The sequence below is a fragment of the Carettochelys insculpta genome, chromosome 2 (genome assembly GCF_033958435.1).
Source record: "Carettochelys insculpta isolate YL-2023 chromosome 2, ASM3395843v1, whole genome shotgun sequence".
Lineage (NCBI taxonomy): Eukaryota > Metazoa > Chordata > Testudines > Carettochelyidae > Carettochelys > Carettochelys insculpta.
Genome location: NC_134138.1, coordinates 201665558 through 201690345, shown reverse-complemented (window position 1 = coordinate 201690345; position 24788 = coordinate 201665558). Strand labels below are relative to the sequence as shown.

Genomic DNA, 24788 nt, shown 5'->3' with positions numbered 1-24788 from the left:
ACAGGCATGTCTTTTTATTGGGTTGGGGGCTAGCCACATGATGTGATTGGGTGCAGGAAAGACCCTGGCTCTATGCCCCCTGTGGGGAAGGGAGGGAGGGGGGCTCCTGCAGAAATCTAAACTGCAGAAAAGAAGTTTCTCGCCCTCTCATACAAGCATGTCCCCCACCCCCATAACAGCCTAGCTGCCAAGGGTACAGGGGCTGGTGCCAGCGTTGAACATGCTGAGACTCCCTCTTTAAAATCTCTGGAAGGGGCACGCAAATACAGCCTATTGAAAATGCTAATGAAGCTCAGATTTACAAATCTTGCTCTTCATTTGCATACTTTCAGTTGTATTCCCAGAAGTGATTTTTTTGGGGGGGGGAAAATATTTGTTTCAGGAAGAAGGGATTGTTTGAAAATGGGGTTTTTCCCCAAAGGAACCTGCTCTACATGGATTTTTTTCAAAAAAAAAAAAAAAAAAAAAAAAAAAGCACTTCCAGAAATGTGATCACATGGGAGTTTGCAAATGAGATGTGAGATTTGTAGCTGCGTTTCATTTGCATTTTTGATTGGCTGCATTTGTGTGCCTCTTCTGAAATGAAGGGGCCATGTAGATGCAGCTTAAGTGTCCGAAGGTGTTATTGCGGATTTATTGTTCTCATAGTATGGGAATTGGCAATGGCGAGTGCTTAAGATATGGCAGTGATTGTGCGGTAGATGGCACTGTGTAATTTACAGGTCTTAATCTGTAAATGTGTAATTTTAGTGTTTTAATCTGTGATGTTAGTGTCTAGTGAGAGGAAAAAAACATATTTACAGAGAGCTCCCCATGCCAAATAAAATTACAAGAAAATACAGATGAGTAAAATTGAAACAGCAAAACATGAAAAATAGGAAACACTTATCTTCAAGTGTGGAAAAACATGATAGTTCATATAATTTAAAGGTTTCAAGAGTATGATTTCTATGCGGTGTGCATATTTTTAATATAATGCTGTTAGATAAACTTACTTCAGTAATATCCTAGTAATATATTATGCCAGCTATTTTCTATGAATATAAAAACTCTGTAGTTTTATGAGTGAAATGTAATATGCAATCTTTATGTATGAGAGTACAGCTTTCAATTATTCTATTTAAGATACGTTGTAAAATGTGTCAATGGTGATGTGAGGTCTATACTTGAAGTAATTTAGCAAGGGAAGGTAATTTTTCAGATTTTCAGAGGAGGAATTTTAGCTTGCAGGGGTGAAATTTTGATTTACAAGTTATTGTGTTATCACTTCAGAGCTGAATTTAGTAAATAGTTTTACTATCATTGCTTAAGGTGTTTTTGTATGAGAGAGAAGATATTAAAAGAGAGAGAAATTGAATGTGTAGTGGAAGTCTGAGCTGTGTTTATTAAACTTAACTGCAAGCATCTTAATTTTCTTTACTCTTCCGTTTGTTTTTTCAGATCAGGGAACTGAGAAACATGAAGGAACAGCTACTTCCTCTGGGATTACTGATCAGGAAAAGGAGTTGTCCAGCAGTGCGTTACAAGCTTTCATTGTAAGAAAAGGCTTGAACTTAAACATTTCTGTTGAAATTATTTGATTATTTAAACTATCACCTGGTAACCAATTCTCCCCCCCTCCCCTTTTTTTTTGTTTTAGAGAAATAGTAAATGTATCAACATAATGTAAATCTAAATAAGTAGCAGATTTAATTGGAAAATAGTGGGATGTCCACTTTGATTAATCTAAAATATAATGCAAGTAGACTTATGTTTAGGGCTCTTGAATTTAGGGCAACTAGAAACATAACCAAATTTTTCTCTTGGTTGCCAGAGCTCAGGTCCTATCAATGCTATATAAATTGTGAGAATTGGGTAAAAGAAGCATACAGGTCTTTTGTGGCAGTTTTATCAACTTTGTGTGCACTCACTGAAGACACATTTCTGTACATTTAGCTAGCAATCTATGGACTTCAAAATATTTTTTAAAAGTGAAGTTTCTTTATAATTTTCATTGTCCTGATGAATATACTTTTGTAGTAAAGGTGACCTGGATGCTACACGATGTTTAATGTCCACATAAAGGACTTGTGCATGGCAGTTTAATAACTTGGGTTCATTACCTTATCCTGTACTTCCTCGAAGTTTTTATTTATATATTTAATAATGTGAAGACTTAGGCTGCAAGCTTTTTAATTTTATTTACCTCCTCATATTTCATTCCCGTTCTTTAGCTTATGGCTATTGGAGGTCTGTTTCCTTTTGTTTTTCCTTTGTACATACTTTCTTCTATCCTGAATTGCAGGAATCAGTTTTCTTCTGATATATCTACTTTATCCAAATCATTTGACTTGGTTATGTTGCTCATTTTGGATGTCCATTCTCCTTTTTCATTTTTTATATCCTATGTCAATATTGCTTAGACATTCCTTATACAATATTGTTTATATAAGTGAACAAGACTGTTGTAATATAGGCTCTAGTGGCACTTGGATTATTGCCTTCCCAGTTCTCAAGTGATTCCACATCCTATTGTCCTGTCTTAGATACCTTTAACATATTTTTCTGTTTGGATAGTGGGAAAGGATTTTTGAGGTAATATAAAATCATTCAAACCAGTTTTCAGTGGCCTACTGCTACTTTTATTATTAATTCTAATATGGACCTAGTCCACTTCTCTTATGCACTCATGATACAGTGTCTTTGTACCTAGAAGACTTTAACACGTCCAATTATAAGGAGTTGTGACAAAGGAAGACAGAGACACGTCTATGCTTTCAGTTGCCAGTATTGCTTAGTTGCCCATAAGTAACCCTTTCAAATGTTTCTTTCTCTGTGCGCTGCTTTATGCTTACTGGCAGAGCTCGTGACAAGGATGCTGAGAGAGAAACCCAAAGAGGTTCAGTGAAGTAGGATCAGCAGAAGGGAAAAGAGTAAGAGTTTGGATAATATCTTGCTACAGTGTGCTCAGCAAGACACAAGAGAACAGTGTTGGACTCGGAGTGCAGCAAATGGTGACCGAATAGACAAAGGACCTCCAAGCCTGGCAAGTCAGATAGGAAGTAACATCTGGATGGAGAGAGGAGAGAACTTTGAGGCCAGAACAGTGTATCACTCCTGTATAGTACTGGAGGCTGGAGCAGGAGGGAGGGACAGGGTTCCCTAAACCTCAGCAGCAACACCTCCAGGTGGTGCTGCTGAAGTTTGCTCCCCAGGGCAGAAAGGGCTATGACTGGATGGGAGAGAGAAATTGACTATTGTGAAATCCTGCTGTCTAGGATAGGAATTACTTGCACCTTGGAGGCCAGAGAGTTTTGCTGTGTCATGAAAAGCCAGGCTGTAAGTGGGGACTTGAAATTATATCAGTATGTGCAAGTCAGGAGGTGCTGGTATGTACTAACTTACTTGCACATGTCCTCAAATGAATTGTAAAATATTTTATTTAAAGATTTATTTTTATTTTTATTTATTTAAAATTGTAAAATATTTTATTAAACATGGTAGACCTCAGACTTCACCTGTATTTATTTTTTTATTTTGTTGGTCTGCATGGATGAACACTTTGGTATGGTTTCCCCACCTGGATGTGTCCCCCACCGAACGGTTAAAACAAGAGACACCAAAATAACAAAAAAGGATGGTCATCATCACAACTGGGGAACTGATTATAAAAATTCAGTAAGGAAAATAAGTATTTAGTTTCAAGACTCCACAGGGCTCATATAAACAAGCAAGAATATATTAGATACTTCCCATTCGAATAATTTTAGGATTCTTCCATTTCAACTTTTATTTCACAGATTTCTTTGTTTCTTTGAATCTTGCCCTCAGTTTTTAGACTCGTTTTCATATTAATCTTCATCAGTCTTCCATTTCAGCACATCTTTGCTAACACCTTTAGTTATGTGTTTCAGGGTAGCAGGAAACAATTGCCTTTAAAGGTGGAAAGAGTGGAAATACAGCTTTATTCTATAAACTGAAAAAGAGTGCTTTTAACATAAAAAGTTACTGACCTGTTGATTAAACCTTATTTTTTTCCCTAATGTATATTGTTGCTGTGTGTACCCACTTATAGGCAGGAAATTATGATGCTTGTCTGCAACACCTCAGCTGCTTGCAAGAAATAAACAAAGATGACTACAAAATAATTTTGAATACAGCTGTCGCAGAGTTCTGTAAAAGTAACCAGACTACAACAGACAACTTAAAACAAACACTTAATCAACTGAAGAATCAGGTAAAGCAAGAATAGAGAGGTGCTCCTTAAATTCAAGAAACATCTTCCTTTTACATCCTAGTAGGATACTCTATTAGTTGAGGGAACAGGAAATCATTTGTGAAGCTGTTAAATAGAATACTAAAGAATTCAAGTATTAAAGTAGCTTTATTTTTTGCTTTTAATTTTTATAAATGCTTTGTTTACGTGCATACTTACCCTTAACACCATATAAAATTTAATTGCCTATGCAAATTAGGTGACATATTCTTTATTCTTTTCCGTCAAAACGGTGGGCAGTGTATGCCTCATTGGGGCTGTTACATATGGCCCAAGAGACATTTTGTTTACCATTCTCATACACAGGATTGCCAGATTCTGCAAGTTTTTGTCCACAAGTTTTTTTTCCCATATCAGTATAACAAAAGTGACACACGCTTAAAGCAAGGGCACGTGAAGTGCATGCTGATTGCATACAACATTCTAAGAGCCGTGTGCTCCCTCTGCACCTGGTTGAAGTGCTGCAGTGGTTTAGTTGGCACAGCCTGCAAACACTAGGCACACAAGTGGGGAGAGAAGAAGTACCCTGTCCCAGAAGATTGTCTTGGTTACAACTATTTTGCAGCCCACAGTTATGACGAGAGGGCCACTTGTGCAGCCCACTTACTAGACTGGGTTCCTTCTCATTGTCTTACATGGATCAGGCTATAACTTTTAACTGTTGTTTTCAAATATTGGTAGCCCTCCTGCCCCTAGACATAGTGAATATGAAAATCTAAGTAAAACAAATTACTTTTTTTGCAGGTTCATTCAGCTGTTGAAGAAATGGATGGCTTAGATGATGTTGAAAACAGCATGCTTTACTACAATCAAGCGGTTATTCTTTACCATCTGCGTCAATATACTGAAGCAATATCAGTTGGAGAGAAGCTTTACCAGTTCATAGAACCATTTGGTGTGTATACAGGGAGGCGTAGCTGTTTGCTTGTTTATTTTTGATCCCCCTCTGGATTAATGGCTGCAGACTGTCATATTATATCTTGACCTAAAGGTCGTTGGTGTTTGATTCTTCTTATTGAGAGAGAGAGAGAGTGTAGTATTACATAAGTTTGAATGATCTGTTAGCAATTGAGACATGCACAGTAGCTGAATGTTAGAAATAGACTGTGCTGTATGTGTAGTGATATATGTATATATCAAAAGAAGCATGATTCAGACATGAGGTCTAAGTCAAGATAGCAGTAGAACATAAAACTAATATGTTGAATATGAAATGGAGGTTAACACGTTGATTGCTGAACATGCATGTGCAAATACCATGATTGGGCATGTGGAATCTTCTGTGTACATGAACAAAAGGACAGTCAGCCATGCAACTAGATATTCACATACATGCGCAGGTAACCTATGGGGGGTGGGACACAATTTATAAAGAACTGCAATAACTTGTATGTACTCTTGAACTTCTTTAATCCAGCAACCCTGGCAAATGGTATGCCAGATCAAGAATTTTCTGGGCCAGGGAGGGTGCTGTAGGGTCTGGGCTTGATGGGGATGGGGGACGGAGGTATAGCACTAACCTGGTGCCCCTCTCTTGGGGATAAGGTGGCTCCCCTGTGCTACAAGGGGAGCACCATGGAAGAGCCTCAGGAGCAGCATGGCCGTTCCCCCGGCTACTTCCTGCCAAGGTCCATACTACAGGTGTTACTGGATTACGGACACCCGGAGTACAGAAGTTCAAGGGTAATTACCGAAACCCACCTTTGAAGATTGTTGCTTCCATCTATAGATAGTGGCTCCCTGCGTATTGGAATGGTGCTGTGCTTGTGTTTAAAGGTTTATAAAACTTGCTGAGTTGCAGCAGTTGTAAAGCTGTTCGATGCATGCCCTCGTTGGTATGTGTGTGGTCTTCAGTAAATCTTTTAGATGAGTGGAACTAAGGAACCAACATATTGACAGTTTTTGATACCTTACATCAGTATGATAGCTGGGATATCCTACATGAACCTAGCGTTCAGTGTGCAAAGGCAACCATGCAGAGACACCTAGGCTTGTGTAGAGTTCTACTGACTTTGGTGGATTCCATGTAGGTCTGCCTACATTGAACCCTTTATAGGATTAGTTTTCCAGTGTTTCAGACCAGTTTTCAAAATTATTTTTAATGAGGAAATATGTAATTGTCTCTCTATATTTTTAATGTTAAGTCAGCATTTTCATTGTTGGTAAATTTGTTCATCAGGATCAATGTATGTCAGGCATGCAAATTACTTCTAGAACACTTCATGAAAGTGCTCTATGGCTATGGTTCTGGTGTTTCCTGAGTTGTGTGTTGGTGGGGGATACATGTTAAAACTATAATATTTCTTTCTCCTTTATTTGTCTGATGTAGAAGAGAAGTTTGCCCAGGCTGTGTGCTTCCTGCTTGTGGACCTGTATTTGCTAACTTACCAGGCAGAGAAAGCCTTGCATCTGCTTTCTGTTTTGGAGAAAATGATTTCCCAGGGCAACAATAATAACAAAAATGGGAAAAATAATGAGGTGGGTATGTTTTAGGGGTCCCTGTTTAAACCCCTTCCCCTAAATACCCCTCTTTGATGTATTCATGGCAGTATGGTTTGGCCTCATGGAAAAAATAACAAGTTTTCTTTAAATAGTTTTTAAATTTTAAAAACTGTTAGAATAGCCTTTATCTTAGGTTATCACTGGTGATTTTGGTAACTCAGTCAATTACATGTGGCAGGTATATATTCCCCTGTGTTGCCCTACAAACTGGGCCTGCTGTTGGCAAAGGACTGAGTTCTTCCCTATTGTCAGCTTTTGCATTAGTGGGACAATTATAGTCTAAGGTCAAATTTACCCACTCTGTCTTCGTGGCTGATGGAGCCAAGCTGTAATCAAGAAGCTTGTTTTTTGGGCTGCAATTCCTTTGACTCTGAGCCAAGGAAGTAACTAATAAGTCAGAGAGGAATTGCCTCTCCATGTTGATGTATCAGAGGAGTCATTGAGTGTATGAGACATGTTCATGTGTCACTGGTTGGCGTGAAATCTGCTTTGGTTGACACTGAAATTCTCCTACTAAGAATCAGAGGTAGCCATTTTAGTTTGTATCTTCGAGAACAAGAAGTCCTGTGGCACCTTATAGACTAACAGATATTTTGGATAGTAACAGAGAGAAAGCGGTGCTAGCCTATATACTGTCAAAACAAAAAAGCAGTCGAGTAGCACTTTAAAGACTAACAAAATGACTTATTAGGTGATGAGCTTTTGTGGGACAGACCCACTTCAGATCATAGCCATACCAGAACAGACTCAATATTTAAGGTTCTCTGTGCCTTAACTATTGAGTCTGTTCTGGTATGGCTGTGATCTGAAGAAGTGGGTCTGTCCCATAAAAACTCATCACCTATTTAATTATTTTGTTAGATATTTTGGAGCATAAGCTTTTGTGGGCAAAGACCCGGTTTGTCAGGTGCAGCGGGTCTTTGCCCATGAAAGCTTATGCTCCAAAATATCTGTTAGTCTATAAGATGCCGCAGGACTTCTTGTTGTTCTCCTACTAAGAAGTTTCTTTTTGTAGAACAGGAAGTGGCTTGAGGTTAGACTGGGCTCTATCAGAATATAGGACGGTTCTTTGATATATTAAAAGAAACTAATCTTGTCTACCTTAAACGTATGGTAACTTTACCAACGAGTTTGGAGGAGGATGGAAGTTCACCTGACATGAAAACCTACTTATTAGAAACTAAGGATGTATCGATTAAAATATACTTTGCTTCCTTATGTGTTAGTCCAGGCCATCCTTGGGCTTTATGGTGCCCTTTGCAGTACTGTTAAATCGGTGTTCCTATGCGCAGTGGCAGCCTGGAGAGGTCTGTGGGGTGGGGTGGGGGGGATGACAATTTAGAGAGAAAATTTTATAATCTTCAGCAATACACTGAAGAAATATTTTAAAAACAAATTTCAAACTCAGGTTCTGTTGAATAACCCAGTAAATTCAGAAACTGGCAGTATATACCTGGGCTTGGCAAATTCCCATTAAACTGCTTCATTACCACTTGAATGGCTCTTTCACGGGTTCACTGTTCTGCTGCCAATAGCTCTGGCAGGCTTTTTCACTTTTAAATTAAGTAGCTCCTCTCTGGAGGATAGGAAGAAGAAGATAGGAAGAAGGGGGTGAACATTAAGAACCCCATGATGCCCCACATTTTCAGATGCTTTATTCTGTGTATGCGTAAGAATGGCCCTGGTGTTAGTGAATTGTTAGGTGGTTTTTAAGTGCCATGTGAGTATGTGAAAATATTAGCACATGTTCTTATGTGGATGTGGAAAATTCATTCTCCCTAATCTGGTACATTTGTTCTTGGATGTAGGTTTGGGTATGGCCTGAATTTTCTTTTTTGGCCATTGATTTCTCCTCTGATATTAGACCTAAGGAAAAATAAACACACTACACTGAATCAAAGATGAAATCTTATTTTCTTCTTTTAATGTGTGTTCAGACAGGTAATAACACAAGTAAGGAGTCATCTAATCAAAGAGCTGAAAGTGGCGCTTTAATAGAAGCTGCAAAATCTAAGATACATCAGGTAGGAACTTTTTGATATCCAGACTTAGATATTCACATGCAATTTAAAATTGTTGTCATTTATCTTTATTAAAAAGAGGTATTGCATACTGTGATGCTAGTTAAACTTTAAATATTATTTTAAAAGTAGTTTTGGATATTGTACCTATTCCTGAATTCCTGACCCCCCGCTTTCACTTGTATATTTTAATTTCTCCCCTGCTTCTGTAAGACCTGTGCAAGTGACTGAAGAACAAAGGGGCAAAACTTCACAGGGGCTGCGTCGACACTTCAGAGATCTTTCAAAAGAAGCTCTTCCAGAAGATCTCTTCTGAAAGAACTTCTTTCAAAAGAGAGCGTCCACACAGCCCCTGCTCTTTTGAAAGAATGGGTCAAGGATCGAAAAATCAGGTGGCATGAGGATAGCTCTTTTGAATGAAAGGCCCTGAGGAGCGTCTACACACATTTTCTTTCGAAAGAAGATTTCAAAAGAAGGCACTCTTCCAGAAACAGGAATGGAAGAGCGCCTTTGAAAGGAGCAATGCATTCTTTCTGCTTACTTTTGAAAGAAGGCTTTTTGTGTGTGGACACTCCATGGGATCTTTCGAAAGAACTTGCTAGTGTAGACACAGCCGACGTGTTAATTATTGTATCTCCATTGAAATCAATGGATATATAATAACTTAAACAACAGTGGAATTATGACATTTTACACCAGCTGAGGATCTGCCCTAAAGTACTAATAAATCAAGAAGACTGAAAAATAGATGTTTTTCTCTGATTTTTCAATTGTAGAAGTTTTTAAAGATTATTTTTAAGTGCTGGTGTTTGTCAAGTTTTTGATTTGTGACTTGTTGCTCAGCATCTTACTGAATTCTTATATTCCATTTTGCAGGATTCTGTAGGAGTTATTTTGCTAGGAACATGTACTTGATTTTTTTTTTTCTTTATGTTCTGAAATTTTATTTTTAGACAATTTTAAATGATTTTTAAACAAACATGGGTACAATATTGTGTATGAAACTTGGGCATATTGCATTTTACTGATTACATGAAACTGCATAATTTAATAAAGCATTTCAAAATGTCAGGTTTTTAAAATCATGCTACTGAAAATGATATTTTTAATTTAACAGTATAAAGTGAGAGCCTATATCCAGATGAAGTCTCTGAAAGCCTGCAAAAGGGAGATTAAGTCAGTTATGAATACAGCTGGAAATGTAAGGTTTTTCTTTCTTTTTTCTTTTTAAATTATATTCTGTTTGTAATCGAGGTCAATTTTCTGTCCCAAAAGTAAACTCATTAATTTTATTTCTGTTCTAAAATTTGGGAGTTGGGGAAGTGTCTGAAACAAACAGCTTTAACATTAGTCTTGTTTATAATTTACTTTTGTACAATTGCACCTCATGTTATGGAATTATGGTTGGATTGGTTGTTTTATGTGCTCAGAATCACACTTAGGGTTTTTGTTAATTTAACATAAGAAAGTTTTAAAAATGGATCACTTTTTATGCACAAACTCTAAAGCATGGGTTATAGTAACTCTAATCCAGGAGTAAGCAACTTTAAACAAAATGTAAATTTCTCTAGAAAATGTGTGGAAGTCCTGATCTCCAGTTGATCCAGTAATGTCATTCATTGACTAGCTTATTTTCCTGTTCATTGTTAGGATTAAAATTGATCCATAGTTGATCAGTAAGAAGAAGAATTTGGGGGTACTAATCAGTTGCTTCAGTTGAAGTTTTTATGTCCACTGCAGTTCACTTTTTCAAGGCTGAAAGAAGACATGCTCTAATGCATTTTCACTGTATGAAAACAACAAGAATGCTGCAGAACACTTTGAATCTTGGGTGTTGTATTTTTCAAGGTGTTACTTTTAAAAGTAATTACCAAAACATTTAGCTAGACATTATTGATTGCTGTGTGAGTTTTTGGAACAGAAAAATGTTAACCATACATCTGAGGAACAAGTTTTGTTGCACTGAATGAACACTTCTGTTTTAAATTAAACTGTGACTATTGCAGTTTAACGCTAAATCTCCTAAAGCAATTGGTAAGTAATATTTTTTTGTTTTCTTCACAGTCTGCTCCTTCTCTCTTTCTTAAGAGCAATTTTGAATATTTGAGGGGTAATTATCGGAAAGCAGTAAAACTGCTAAACAGCTCAAACATTGCTGAACATCCAGGATTCATGAAAACAGGTAAATTAGAGCATAAGACTGTGCAACCACGTGCACACATGCTTATCTTTACATACAAATAGTCTCATTGATTTCGGTTTTAAAAGATGTTTTCTGATGCATAAAATCAAGATTTTTATACTTTGTATGAGCTGGGTTTTCCAGTGTTTTACTTGCATTGAGTTCACTGAGGCTACTCTCGAGCTTAAATGTTAAACATAAGTGCTTGCATGCATGGGGCCTTAAATACCATATTTTTATCTTCCTTTGTACCTTTTCCATACTTTACATATACAGCGCTTAAATGTTTTTTTGTCTGTTTTAAAACACAACTCTAATCTAGCCTAGCATATTTAGGAATGTTGCCACATAAAAAAGGTGAGTGATTTTTTTTTTTTTTTTGTTTTGTTTTGGAATGCTTATGTTTGAACCAGTAGAAATTAAAAGTATACCGGAAGGCTACTGCGAGACACCGTGCTAGTTAGCTGCAGGATGAATTCAAAGTTGGGGGTTGGCTCAAATCTTGTGGAGCATAAACCACTGCTAAATGTTTTCTCTCAGGTGAGATGAACAGCATAAAAATGGTCTTTTAGCCAAAACTGGTAGCTTAAAACATTGGAAAACCCAATTATAAAACTTGGTTTAATGAAAGAAAAGGCATTCCTTTGTTTTATTGTTTAAACAATAAAGCTATTAAGTGCCCTTCTGTAAAGTTTCATATTTATTGTTTTTGTGAGACACTTCTTAAGATGCTGTCTGGTGCTCTTGCACCACAAGGATGTTTCTTCATCTAGCAGGTATTGCTGTACAAGTGTCAGCTATGTGCATATAATTGTTGACTATACTGGGTGTGTCAGTTCTGACTACTGGAATAGACACAGTTAAATATGAAATTGCTTAAGTTAGAAACTATCATTCTTCTAGTGATAACATTGTGTAACTGCCTTTATAAATAAATAGTTCAAAATATAAATTTTCTTGCATGTTTATGTAGTGTTCATCAGAGTATCATCTGAACACCATGTATATGTGCATTCTTGGTCTAAGAAGCTCTCGTTCTCTTATGCTTGTATGGTTGGACCAGCGTATTTGCTTATTTTATTAAACACTGAGCAGATAATGTCATGTAAGAATTTCCTTCTTACAGGAGCCATATATCAGAAAGCTGAAAGTGTTTACACACAAAGTACTAAGAGAACTTTGAGATTAATGTGCTGTAAATTGAAATCTGCCAAAGTGGCTTTGAACTCTGCTGTTGGAGAATATAATGCATGTGAAGCTCACCAAACCTCTTACCACTTAAAAATTAAATAATGTTATATGTTCAAAGGAAGTAGTAGATGGTCACTTTATTGCATCATATTGTGTAGTTTTGCTCCTGACAGAAGTATGTTGCTAAGACTGTACCAGGATGTACTAAGCTATTAAAATGGTTTGATTTTGGAAACATATTGTTCTCTTAGGTGAATGCTTAAGATGCATGTTTTGGAACAATCTTGGCTGTATTCATTTTGCTATGGGAAAGCACAATTTGGGAATTTTCTACTTTAAAAAGGCCCTGCAGGAAAATGACAATGCATGTGCACAACTAGGAACAGGTAGCACAGACCCAGGTGAGACTTGTAATGGGCAAAAAGGGTGGTGAGGGACTGAGTGTTTTGATAAATATATGTTGATACTGCAGAGCTTACATATTTTTAGTAACTAGCAAATTGACCCAGTATTTAAGTGAAATAAGGGTATTTTTTCTGTGTGGAAAATAAAAGGAAAAAGAATGTGGTTTATGCAAATGATTGGGGGCTAATTGTGTGGGGGAGTTGACAAGCGAGGGAGGGGAGGAGGTTTGGGTAGAGGGGCACTTGCCTCTCCTGGCAGGGTGGAGAGCCCTGTTTCCACAAGGTCACTGTTTTCCTGCTGTGGCTGCCCCCACTGGTCACTCACTGCCCCCATTGGTGACTCTGATTATATGTCATTCCTCCTGCCAGTGCCCCCTCCACTTCCATGTTCTGGCACATCTTGGGATTTTAGGCGTTTCCCACTTTGTAGGCACAACCAAACCCCGACCTTGGTTTAAGTTAGGGCAGAGGTGAGCTATCTTTTTACATTAGGCCCCGCTTTTCGTCCCTGCTGTTAGTACTCCCCCCCAGCCGCGTGCACTCTTGTCTAATGTAGTCCAAACCAAGAGAGATTTTGTTTGTTTATATGGGGGGAAAAGACAACTCTTGGTGCATGTAAGAAAGTAAATACGTAGAATGTAAAAACTTTATTAATCAGTGTCTGAACGTGAATACACGTACATAAAAAAACTGGAACGTACTTCAACATTTTTAATTAAATGGATGAGCCTGAGACCCAGCAGCCGGTTGTGCTGCATCCTCTTTTTATAAAAGTTTATGCCCCCTATGGGGGCCCTCCTCTCATTTAGTGCACCCCTGAGTTAGGGTAAGAGGCTGCTGCATACCATATTGCGTGATCGTAGTTCTTATGGTTTAAGAGAAGTTGTTGAACAAACATTGCAACAATAGATTCTAAAGTATATAGTAGATTATCGTTCAGTGATCCCTGAAGGACACAGTAGGAAGGGAATTTGGAGTGTACTGGATTTCAGAGTATAGCCACCTGCTGTCAGAAATAGATATGTGTGTCATTTTCTTGCTTCAGCATGTTGGAAGTGTTGGCAGTTATTTCTACACTTGTTTATACTACAGTAAGGTCTCAGAGTACGCGATCCCACTGTTATGTAACTGAGCCCGATTCCTATTGTAAACTCTGTAGCGCGATTTCCAGTTGCGCTTAACTCGCTCCCCACACCTTGGGTCAACCTCACTGGCTCTGCATGGGCTGGGCTCAGCCCCCCCTCCCCCCCAGCTCTGCTCACCACCCACACATAGCTCCTGCTCACCCCACCCCTGCCTCTGGCTCTAGCTCACCACCAGGCACGACTCCAACTCCAACCTCCCTGGTCCCCATTCAACACCCCTGATGGCTCACCGCCCATGCGTGGCTCTGGCTCACCTGCCACCCCTACCTCTGGCTCCAGTTCAAACCCTTGCACGTGGCCCCGTTTCCATACCCCTGCCCCGTTTAAATCCCCTTTGTGTGCCTCTGGTTCAACCCCTACCAGCTCCCCAGGTGCAGCCCCAGTTCAAACCCCCGCCCCCCCCCCCCCCCGCCAGCTCACCACCCGTGTGCGGCTCTAGCTCACCTGCCACCCCTTCCTCTGGCTCACCACCCCTCGCGCATGGCTCCGGTTCACCCTCCACTCCCCGCCCCGGTTTAAACCTCCCACATGTGGCTCCAATTCACGCCTCTCGCACGTGGCCCCATTTCCATTCTTCTGCCCCAGTTTAAACTCCCACACGTGGCTGCAGTACAACCCCACCCCCAGTTCACCCCACCGCCATCTCACCACCCACACCTGGCTCTGGCTTTGGTTCAACCGCCAGCCACGTCCTGGCTCACCACTTGAGAAGGGCTCTGACTCACCACCCCACACACAGCTCCAGCTTAACTCCACCCCTCTCCCCCTGCACCCCAACCCACCCCAGCCTTAACCCCCTGCTCCCACAGCCCCAACCCACCGCGAGGCTTAATCCTCCCCAATTGCCGCTGCCCCCACCCCAGGACTTACCTTTCCGCTGCTTCCCCAGCTGCAGAACATGTGTTCTGCTGCGGAAAAAGCCAGACCCCAACTTGCGCGAAATCCGGGTTACGGGAGGGTGCGTGGAACGGAACCCTCGCGTACTCTGAGACCTTACTGTATTTGATTGTCAGTCAACAGAGTCTGAATTAAACAGTTTTCTTGCCCTACTGTACATTGTTAAAACCATTGTTCTTGGTCTTGCTGACTTGAACTGATCCTCCAAGGTTCAACAGACTCTCATATTTGCTGCCTTTAAAATAATTTTTACTGTGTTTCGTCTTACATGCAACCTTATCTTGACCTTTCTGTTAGTGAGCGCTCCAGATTTGTGTGAATTTTCACCTGTAGTTCAATTTGTTTCCATTATGTTTATCTGATACTGACTTTGATAGAATCAATGTTTTTTTTTAAAAAAAGCCAGAGATTTTAAATAATACAATACAATGAATCTCCTAACTGTAACACAGTCTGTTAATTAGTATATTTTATTCAGACAAGAAATCTTACACCAGGTCATATTTCATTTTATGTTAAATCCACACTTTACCTCTTTGACAGCTTGTTCACAGTATGCCTTATTAATTCTTACAAGTGTGTACTTGGTTGGTATAGACCATAATGTGAGTAAAAAGGCAGCAGCTATTCGTCATTACATTAAAATAACAAAACCGGGCATTTATTTAAAGTAGGACTAATTAGTTACAAATTATATGAAAATTGAAAATAGTGAAGAAGCCATGGACATTTATGTGGCTTTGGAGTTGTATGATATTTCATGTCTGATATATTGAAGACGTTGATATATCAAGTAATCAGCACAGTTAGTTAAGAAGATTAAAGCGCTTTATACTCCTAATGAATATGGTGCAGTTGTTTGTTCTGAGGTCAGCTCTAAGGCAGGAGGAATTTATTTACAAAGGGAAATTAATGAATGCTAACAAGATGCAAATATTTTTCCAATATTATCTAACTTCTTCACAGGAAAGAAGTTTTCAGGGAGACCTATGTGTACCTTGCTGACTAATAAACGGTATGAGTTGCTATACAACTGTGGAATTCAGCTTTTACATATTGGGAGACCCCTAGCTGCTTTTGAATGCTTGATAGAAGCTGTCCAAGTCTACCACTCAAACGCACGCCTCTGGTTGAGACTAGCGGAATGCTGTATTGCTGCCAACAAAGGGGTAAGTTTATTCAGCTTCCAAAGCCATCTTAACACACAACACTTCTAAAATCAGTATCCTTTTGAAAAGAAGAAATATGCGTTTCAGGTCCACTCTGCAATGTTTAGCTGGGCAAATAATGACATTTTGAATTTATATCAGATTCTTTTCCTATAAAAAGCTCACCATGCTTTACAGAGGTGAATAAGCGTCATCTCCATTTTATTGAAGCAGAAATTGAGGTGCAGTTTATAGTCTGGCAGATTTACTGCTCTGGTGTGCTTACGGGTCTTTGGCTGCACTGATGATAACAAGAAGGGGGTGAGGGGTGTTTTCAACAATGTGAGCCCAATTACTTCAGCAGAGGTCCCCCACGGACCAGGTAAGGATCAAAGGCACACAGCCAGGATGTATTGTCAAGCAAGGTACAAATAACAGTTGTCAGGTATAATACACAGTACTGATACACTGCGTATATATACCTGCCACAATGGACTGACACAGCCAGTGGGAATTCCAGTGCCCCCTACGAGATGGTCCCTCCAAGACACCACATTGTATACAGGTACAAACAAAGTGCACGTCACTGCTGACATATCAGGTTGCCACCCTCTAACATTGTCAGGTTGCCATCAATCATCCTGTACCTCGTGGTTTAGATCATCTCTTTTCCATCATGCTGTCATTTTAGACCCTTTTCTGAATCTCAGTCGGTCTCTGTGCAGAGAAAGTGCCAAGGTGTCTCTCTAATGAGCTGATGGTACCTGGTGATTTCAACTTTTTACTGTACCACATATGAACTGTTCTGCACCTGGGCTAATTACCAATGAGAGTTTTGTACTCTCAGCCCTGTCTGAGCCGAGTTCTATTAGCAGAGGCCTGCTTCTTGCTCACAGCTTAGCTTTGCTTTGAGCCATGTTTTGTCCATTGTTGCTAGGCCTTAGGGCTGAAACCAGGTGTGTGCTGTATAGGCTTAGGTTTTCATCTTATTACATAGAAGTTAACTGACACATTGCAAGGTCCAAAAATGTGAGGGTAGCTATTTTAGAATATAGGTAAGGAATAACAGGAAAACCTGTAGGTGGATGGTGCAACAATTCCTTTCTCAAGTTATAGGCTTTGTGTGTGAGACTAGTGAAGCATGGTTTTTGGCAAATTTACATTTAGACCATATCTAACTCTTTAGAACATGTGGAGACTACTCTACTTGAGAGCACCTTGAATATGTCTACCAAGTCTCTGGGTGGGTTAGGTTAGATTTGGTACTGGCCATTTTTTTTTCTTTTCTCCCTAAAAGTAAAGATAAGGCATGAATCAGCAGTAGCCTGCAGTAGGACTTCACCTGCTCTTAAGGTACAAAATGGTGGATAACTCAAACTCGCCTTAACGTACCATCTCATTCACCCCTCTATTCATGGGTACTCAAGCTTCCCATTGTTCTTTCACACTCATATCAAAATTTTACTTCCTCTTCAAGTCATATTATTCCTTGTCCCATTAGAATTGCTGTGTACTGTGAACAGATAAATCACAGAATTTGAAGGTCTTGCATGAGTTGTACACCCTTCTCTATGTTGTGGAGTTCTGCTGTCCTGAGATGCCCAGTGCAGAGAGTCTGGAGAAATGGGAAGTAAGACAAAAAATTGTTAGCATGTGCTCCATAAAAGAGTGACAGCTAAATTCTCCAAAGATTCCTTTTGCATTTGAGCATACTCCACCCTGGCATTGCCGAGGCTGAGCTGAACTTTCCTTCCAGTTGCTGCTTCTGACTACTGTGGCATCAGTCACTGGAACTGAACAGGGAGGCTCTTTTGTGTTCTTAATATTCCCCCTGCTGGTGCCCAAGCAGTGGTGCGGTAGAAGACGTCTTGTGTGATCATGTAATTTAAAGGCTATAGCATAATGCTGAATCAAGTTTACACAGGCCACCATAATTCTGGCATTTCCTGATTTCAATCCCTAGACTGTATAACATCATTGATGTTCTTTTAACATCGGGTTTCCCTCCCAAAGAAATGTTATCACATATTCAGATGCTGGAACTCTGTGTGCAGGCACATACTGTGTATGCTGTAATATGGCTGTATTCCTGGAACCCAAGTCATGGTAGCCTTTCTGTGTATTTAGAAATATGGCATCTTCTCAAGATCTGTTTCATCCCCTGAGTCTCAGGAATAAGTAACTTTTCTTGGGGATGTTGAAATGTGGGAGATTGGCTTGTTAGCATTGGAAAGTGTAGGGAAAAGACACTGTCTCCCCTGTTTGTGTTTCTGCATTGTTGGGAAATTGTGTTTGTATTCATAACCACTTTTATTTAGAAAAAAAACAATAATAATAGACTCCATTATCAGATTGGTAGATTACTGATACAATCCTGGCAGATTATAATAAGCCTTCTGAAAACATTTACTATAAAGGATCTAGAAGAGTGGTTCTCACTCTGCCAGCTGCATGCAGCTCAGTGGGCACAAAGCTATGGCTTAGCTCAGCTGTATGCTAAAGTCTGCTGGCTTGCCAGGGTTCGCCAGGTTTCTAGCCACTGGGTTTGAAGGGGTTCAGGCTGTCTTGTCTCCAGCTGCAGTGGGATGGATTCACTGGCCCACTGCTACTCATGGAAGGGGTGGGGGTCTGGGACTCCTGGCAGTATCTGTGAGGTTGGGATCCTCTAGTCCAGTCAGCTGTCCAACTTGTGAGTTCCAGGGTTTAGGGGTAGCTGCATGGCAGGTGTCAAGGGTCGGGGGCTGGCTGCCCTGCAGGAGTCGAGGGCTGCTAGTCCAGCTGGCTCAGAGGAGGACCTGGGTTAGGGCAGCCACTGCTCTGCAACCCGATTCCTGCAACTCACGCAACATACTGTAGGTTGCATATGCGTCCCACCTTGTGTAGTAATTGAGAACCACTGATCTTGCATGAGTCTTTGTAACTATATTTGCACTGTTTTAGCCATATCGATTCAAGGATATTCAAGAGAGAAGGTGGATGAGGTGCAGTAAACGGTTTCATATCTGGCTTTCTATCATCTGAAACTGTCAAATAACCAGCGGTTTAACAATAAGTAAATTTTAGTTGCGTTTTCCATAAGTACAGTTTAGTGAAAGTAAATACAAATAAATACAGCAAATACACTATAAGTTTACAGTGTACGATAGTACTGTTGTTAGTAAATAAAATACTCTGCATCCATTTTTGTTTGTTTCTTAATATCTAATCTTGGTTTTCTTTAGTGTTATGCATGCTAGCAAACCTCTGTATCATCCAGAATATTTGAATATCTGGCAACCTTGCGGTCCCGGGACTGCAAGTATGAAAGAGTTTACTGTAATATCTTTTAATAGACTGACTTCTGTTGGTGCAAGAACAGTTTTTTCATGCTAACACGGAGCTCTTCTTCAGGCCTATGCCAGATCAAAAGCTTGTCACTTCCACCAACAGAAGTTGGTCCAAAAAAAGATATTCTCTCACCTATCATTTTTAAATAACTTTTTGTAAAAGATAATTTTGTTCTGTAAAATTGTATCTTATTTAAAACAGACTGTTATTGGGCGAGTCTGGAAGGGATCAGACTGAATATCTCTAAATTGTAATGAGAGGATAATAAATGTTGCTGTCCTTATTGTATGTTCTGATGACCTGCCAAAGACATCCAGTGTATACCCAAAAGTTACGTCTGCGCTAGAGGGTTTTGTCATCAAAGCTCAGGGGCTATGGTTACACTGACCCGACCTGCTGGTAGTAATATGCAAATGAGCACTCTTGAAAATGCAAATTGCCGCTTATTTGCCTGTCCGCTTACCCGCAGGGGCTGCTGCTGGCAGAAAAAAAGCTGTGTAAACATGGTTCTGATTTTTTTTTTTTTCCCTAGGCATAAGAGGCTGCCAACAAAGGAGGGGTTTTGCTAGCAGAACCACATTTACATGGCTTTCTTTCTGCCAGCACCAGCCCCCGTGGGTGAGTGGATAGGCAAATGAGGGGCCGTTTGCATTTTTGTGACTGCCTATTTGCATACTGCTGCCAGCAGTTCAGGTCAGTGTAACCATAGCTAGGGAGCATCCAGATTCCCAAGGCATTCTGTCAACAGTAAATCAACAAAAGATAGCACTTTAGTTGACAGTCTTAATCCCACTAAGCATAACACTCAACAGAAAGCCGGTTTGGGCGTTTTGGGGTGGGGGGAGAGGTCCTCTCTTGATCGATAGGGCATCTGGGACTCCAGGCAGTCCTGTTTCTGTGGTTTCAGTTGGCCATTTTTGACAGAGCAGCCAGGCTCTCCAGTTACTCTCTGTCAACAGAGCAGACCGCGTTTGTGATCCATTTCGCCACGATCTGTTGACACCTTGTGACAAAAACTTCTGTCAATAAATTGCTGTAATCTAGACATAACCAAAGAGAGATTTCTTGCTCCTCTCCCCACTCTGCAGATTTCATATTAGGTTCTTTGTTTTCTTCCCAGTAGACACTGTTTAACAAGATAATTTGGGGTAATTTCATATATTACCACAGTAACATGTTCTCTGTATAGGATACATTTTGAGATCGCCTTTTAGAAGCACTGTTCTGAATATTGTCTAGTGAGGTAGACAGAGCCACAACAAAAAAAATGGTAGTTTAGGTTATTTAGCTTCATATTAAGTGAAATTTTTAATGGCCTAACAATTCTAAATTTGTCTCTTGAAAATGGCTTGGTTCATTGTCCTCTTTTTATAACTAATTAAAAAACTAGGTCAATAGATCATTGAAAAAATTGTTAGAAATAATCACTGAAGCTTTAAATTAATTGAGGTATAGTAAAACTGCATTGTGAGAACAAATTAAAAATTCTTTATCCTTCAAGGTATTTGGATGACAGTAACACTTTCTGGAGGCATTCTACCCATTTCCAGACAAATTGTAAATTAACCCAGGCTAAACTGGGTTCAGTAATTACGTGTAATGTTTGCTTTCTCAGCCTGGAAGCTTTTATGTCAAGAGGATCCCACGTTCAGCCTCACTGATCTTATCAATCCTTTTTCCTTTAGACATCAGAACAAGAAACTAAAGGTCTTCCAAGCAAGAAAGGAATCGTGCAATCTATAGTAGGTCAGGGCTATCATCGTAAAATAGTCCTTGCATCACAATCAATACAGAATGTTGTTTATAAGTAAGTATTTTTTCCTATACTCTTGCATTATATTCACTGATGTAAAACTGATGTGACTGTTTACCAGAAAAATATGCTTTAACTTTACTCATGTGAATGTTGCCATTGATTTATATGGGACTATACATATAGTTAAAGCTACTCGTGTTGAAATGTTTACAAGGCTGGGGTTGTAGTAGGTGTCTAGTGTAGGATCAGCAACAGAAGGCTTATATATATGTTTAATGGAACTCAGGTTTTAATTGGCCACTTCCTAGCTTGGTCGCTCTCAAGAACTGGTATTTTCCAACTAGTTGCATTGTTTATAAGCTAGTTAAATTGTTTATAAAAAGGGAAATGATTGTCACAAAAACCTGTGCTAGAAGGTAGCTAGAGTAGGGATCTGGTTGATAAGATATACATTTTATGACTTGTTAGCTAAATTACCTCATCTTGTAAAAGCCCTAAACTTGAAGTGAGGTTATATGTGAATTGCCTGTTTTTCTCAAGTAGAAGAACTTACTGGCTTTGTCTTCAGGCTTCACTATATAATGTATGCATGTATTCTGTTATTCCTGCATGTCTTGTTTTCTTGTTTGAGCACCGATTCTGTGTTTAGTGATTTGTAAGCCAAAGTGTAGAGATCAAAAGGAACATGTGCTGTAACATTTTGTTTCCAGAAGATCTGCTTTTACCTTCACTTGGTTTAGGGAGTTACTCTTGGCATATATGGGATAAAGCTCTACGTTAGGTTATAATCATTTTGTTGAGTGCAGAAAGTGAATATTCAACTGTAATTTTTATCAAAGCATGAAACTATTCTTTCACTGGTCCACAGGGTGAAGCTCTGTGTCTTCCGGAACTCATTTTTGTAGTGCTCTTTATCTGTTTTTAATGAAGTAGCAATAATAGTTTATTTACTAGTTAACTTCCATCTTTCAAGTGATGGGCAGTCCTCCGCTATCCCTGTAGCCAGTATGGAATTTGCAGCGATTTGTCTAAGAAATGCCTTTCTGTTGCTGCCGGAAGATCAGCAGGAGCCAAAACAGGAAAACGGATCTAAAACTAATAACCAGTTGGGGGGAAATGCAGAGAACAATGAAAGCAGTGAAGCATGCAGGTAAATACAATAGTAGATACTCTGCTTATTTAAAAAACTTTATTTTTTTTCCATCCAAGCATCTGGGTGGGATTTCTGTGCCTCTCACCTGATCTGTAGTTTGACTAGGTAGGGAAATTGAAAACAGAGAGAGCTGATCATGAGCATATAGTCTCCTTGCAAAGTAATTCAGTTATACCTCTAGCAGTTTTAAGTATTGCTGAGCAAGCATGAGGAAGAATGAGTGACTGGATTTCTACCATCACTTGTTTTCTTTAAAAAAAACTAAACGAAAACTATACTCGAACAATAAAATTGATTTTTTTATGAATGTTTTCATTGTCTTTACTTACGCTGTACAAATGCTAAATATGTCAACAGTGGTTTTTCTATTCCCAGCTGCCCTGGTGGTGCATATACTTATGTAATTTTCCAAACTGATCTGTGCTGATCGCTCACATTGGCATAGCTACCTCTATTAAGGGTGTGAAAAATGCACACTGATAGATGAAGCTATGTTGACCTGACCCCCAGCTTAGAGAGCGTGAAGTCAATGGGAGAACTTGCTGACCTAGCTGCTGCCTTTCAGGGAGGTGGACTCATGCAGCGATGACTAACTACACACCGACCGTGCAGCTATGCCACTGTAGTGTTTCACTGTAGGCATTCACGACAGCAACTAAGAGAACATCTCATGAGTGCTTCTTTTTTTTTTTTTCCAACCTTGGACAGAATAAATTTTGTTCTGTGCACCTGTACATGATCTATGTGCACCACCAATAAAAACATAACCTGCCTGCTCAGGGAGCTCTGCTGATGACCTGGGTGGTACCTGAAACTGACCTGGGTGGTCACCCAAGCACTCAGCTTACAGGGAATGCTGCTTTCCATCACTGCAGTGAGTGTTTCCAGTGAGGCACTACAGAAGCACAACTGCAGAGGCAGCTATGCAGCTGTACTGTTTTAGGGGTAGATAGGCACTTAGTGTCTAATGCTAATGAATTCCTCTCTTTTATATACACATTCCTTGGGAGCATATGTTTAGAACATCAGCTTTGGGACAAAACGATCTGTAATTCTGCAGGCCTCAGTTCATTTAAGGAAAATAATAAGTTGCATCTTCGCTATACCCAAATTCAAATATATAGATCTGAAAGTGCAGAAAAGCCATTTATCCCTAACAGTTCAGAAATTCACTGTCTTTAGGTTATCTAAAGGAAACTTTTTAGTTTTCTTGTAGGTGGGAGTACAGGTTGAACCTCTAGTCCAGTACCCTCATAACCTGAGTGGTGCCAAACTGGAGAATTTCCCCAAATCATGGGAGGTTGATATTACAGTGAGGGGATTGCTTGATTTCCCCCCCGCCCCAAGGTGAATAAATGCAACATAGTTTTTGATGCTGCTTAATAGTGTATGATGTTATTACACAATTTTACTTCATTGGCACAAAGAAAAAAGTAAAAATGAATATAAAAGCATGCTTATGCTTAGCAGCATTACCAGCACTTCTACTGCTTGCTTGTCTTTAGAAGACATTTAGGGGTAATTTAGAGCTAAATAAGAGCATGGAACACTGAGAGCCAGGACTGGTAGCTATAAATGAATTTTATGGGACCAAAGGAAACTTGATTACACTCATGATAAGCAGATGTCCAGCTTACTAAAATTATGCTGGACCACAGATGTTGCTGGACCAGAGAGTGCTGGATTAGAGAGGTCGAACCTGTATTGTTTTTCCATCCTCTTTGTTTAGAAATCCTTCATGATCGGAGTCTAGAACTTGTGATTTTTCTTAGCAAACTTTTTCTAGTGTATCCCTTTCTCTTAACAGGAATGTGGAAGGGAAAAACTGTGTTGTAGAAAAGCATTTCTTACTGTTCTATGACTTCAAAAGCATATGCTTCCATAGCTAAAATAGTCACTGTGCCTTTCGGGGACCATTTTTGACCTCAAAGTCCAGTAACTAAATGGAGTGTTTTCTTTCTGAATTCACATTGCCAAGTTCTGAAAGGATTTTACTCCATTCCTCACAGCTGGGAACTTTGTTTGGGTGAGGGGAAAAGGGTAAGGATACTAGAAGAACCAAGATGGTGATATTATCCTGAAACTATGGTATAGACTGGATCTTTGAACAAACATTCCCCTGATGAAAAGAGGATGGTTTGGTGTGTGTGGTACTATTTTACATTCCCTTAATCCCATACTTCTCTTGCGCCACATCTACACTAGCAAGTTTCTTTGGAAAATCAGGACCTTGTCTGAAAACACGGAGAGCCTCCACACACAAAATGTTCTTTTGATCCAAAATTGAAAGTACGCGGCTCTTCTGAGGAGCCCTCTTCTGCCCTCAGATCGGGAAGAACGCCTCCTTTTGTGGGGAAAGAAAAGTGCATGTAGACGCTCCATGGGTCCTTTTTTTCCCAAAAGAGCAGTCCTCGTGGTGCTGGATTTTTCGATCTCTGGCCCGTTCTTTTGAAAGAGTGGAGGCTGTGTTGGACACACTCTATGAAAAGAGGGGATTGATCTGTTGATCCGTTTGTGGATGCACTCTTTCAAAAGAAGATTATTCAGAAAAGAACTTCTGGAAGCACTTCTTTCAAAAGATTGCTGTCGTGTAGTTGTGGCCTTGATGTTTGATTTGAAGTTTGCACTTGAATTACCTCATTCCTCAGTGCATTTTTGAGGTAGTGCTTGTGGTAGGCACACATGAAGCAGTGCTAGAATTGGGGGGAAAAATTCTCACTGTTTGTAAAGTGGGAGAAGATAAAGAAATCTAGACCAAAAGCTTGATCTGTCATTCAGATGTTGCTTTTGCTGCCAAAATAATGCAA

General features: G+C 39.6%; 1 protein-coding gene across 2 annotated transcripts in view; it reads left to right on the top strand.

Moving 5' to 3' along the window:
• The window catches only part of CNOT10 (CCR4-NOT transcription complex subunit 10), a 59369-nt gene that overhangs the window by 11975 nt on the left and 22606 nt on the right, over nucleotides 1-24788 (top strand). The window contains exons 2-12 of one of the 2 annotated variants that reach the window (XM_074988332.1): nucleotides 1441-1535; nucleotides 4055-4216; nucleotides 5000-5150; nucleotides 6585-6733; nucleotides 8695-8781; nucleotides 9896-9979; nucleotides 10843-10960; nucleotides 12403-12552; nucleotides 15564-15766; nucleotides 20758-20879; nucleotides 21802-21978. In XM_074988332.1, the coding sequence (XP_074844433.1) occupies nucleotides 1441-1535; nucleotides 4055-4216; nucleotides 5000-5150; nucleotides 6585-6733; nucleotides 8695-8781; nucleotides 9896-9979; nucleotides 10843-10960; nucleotides 12403-12552; nucleotides 15564-15766; nucleotides 20758-20879; nucleotides 21802-21978 (1498 nt within the window). The remainder of the gene's footprint in view (nucleotides 1-1440; nucleotides 1536-4054; nucleotides 4217-4999; nucleotides 5151-6584; nucleotides 6734-8694; nucleotides 8782-9895; nucleotides 9980-10842; nucleotides 10961-12402; nucleotides 12553-15563; nucleotides 15767-20757; nucleotides 20880-21801; nucleotides 21979-24788) is intronic. The other variant, XM_074988333.1, reaches the window with a different exon arrangement.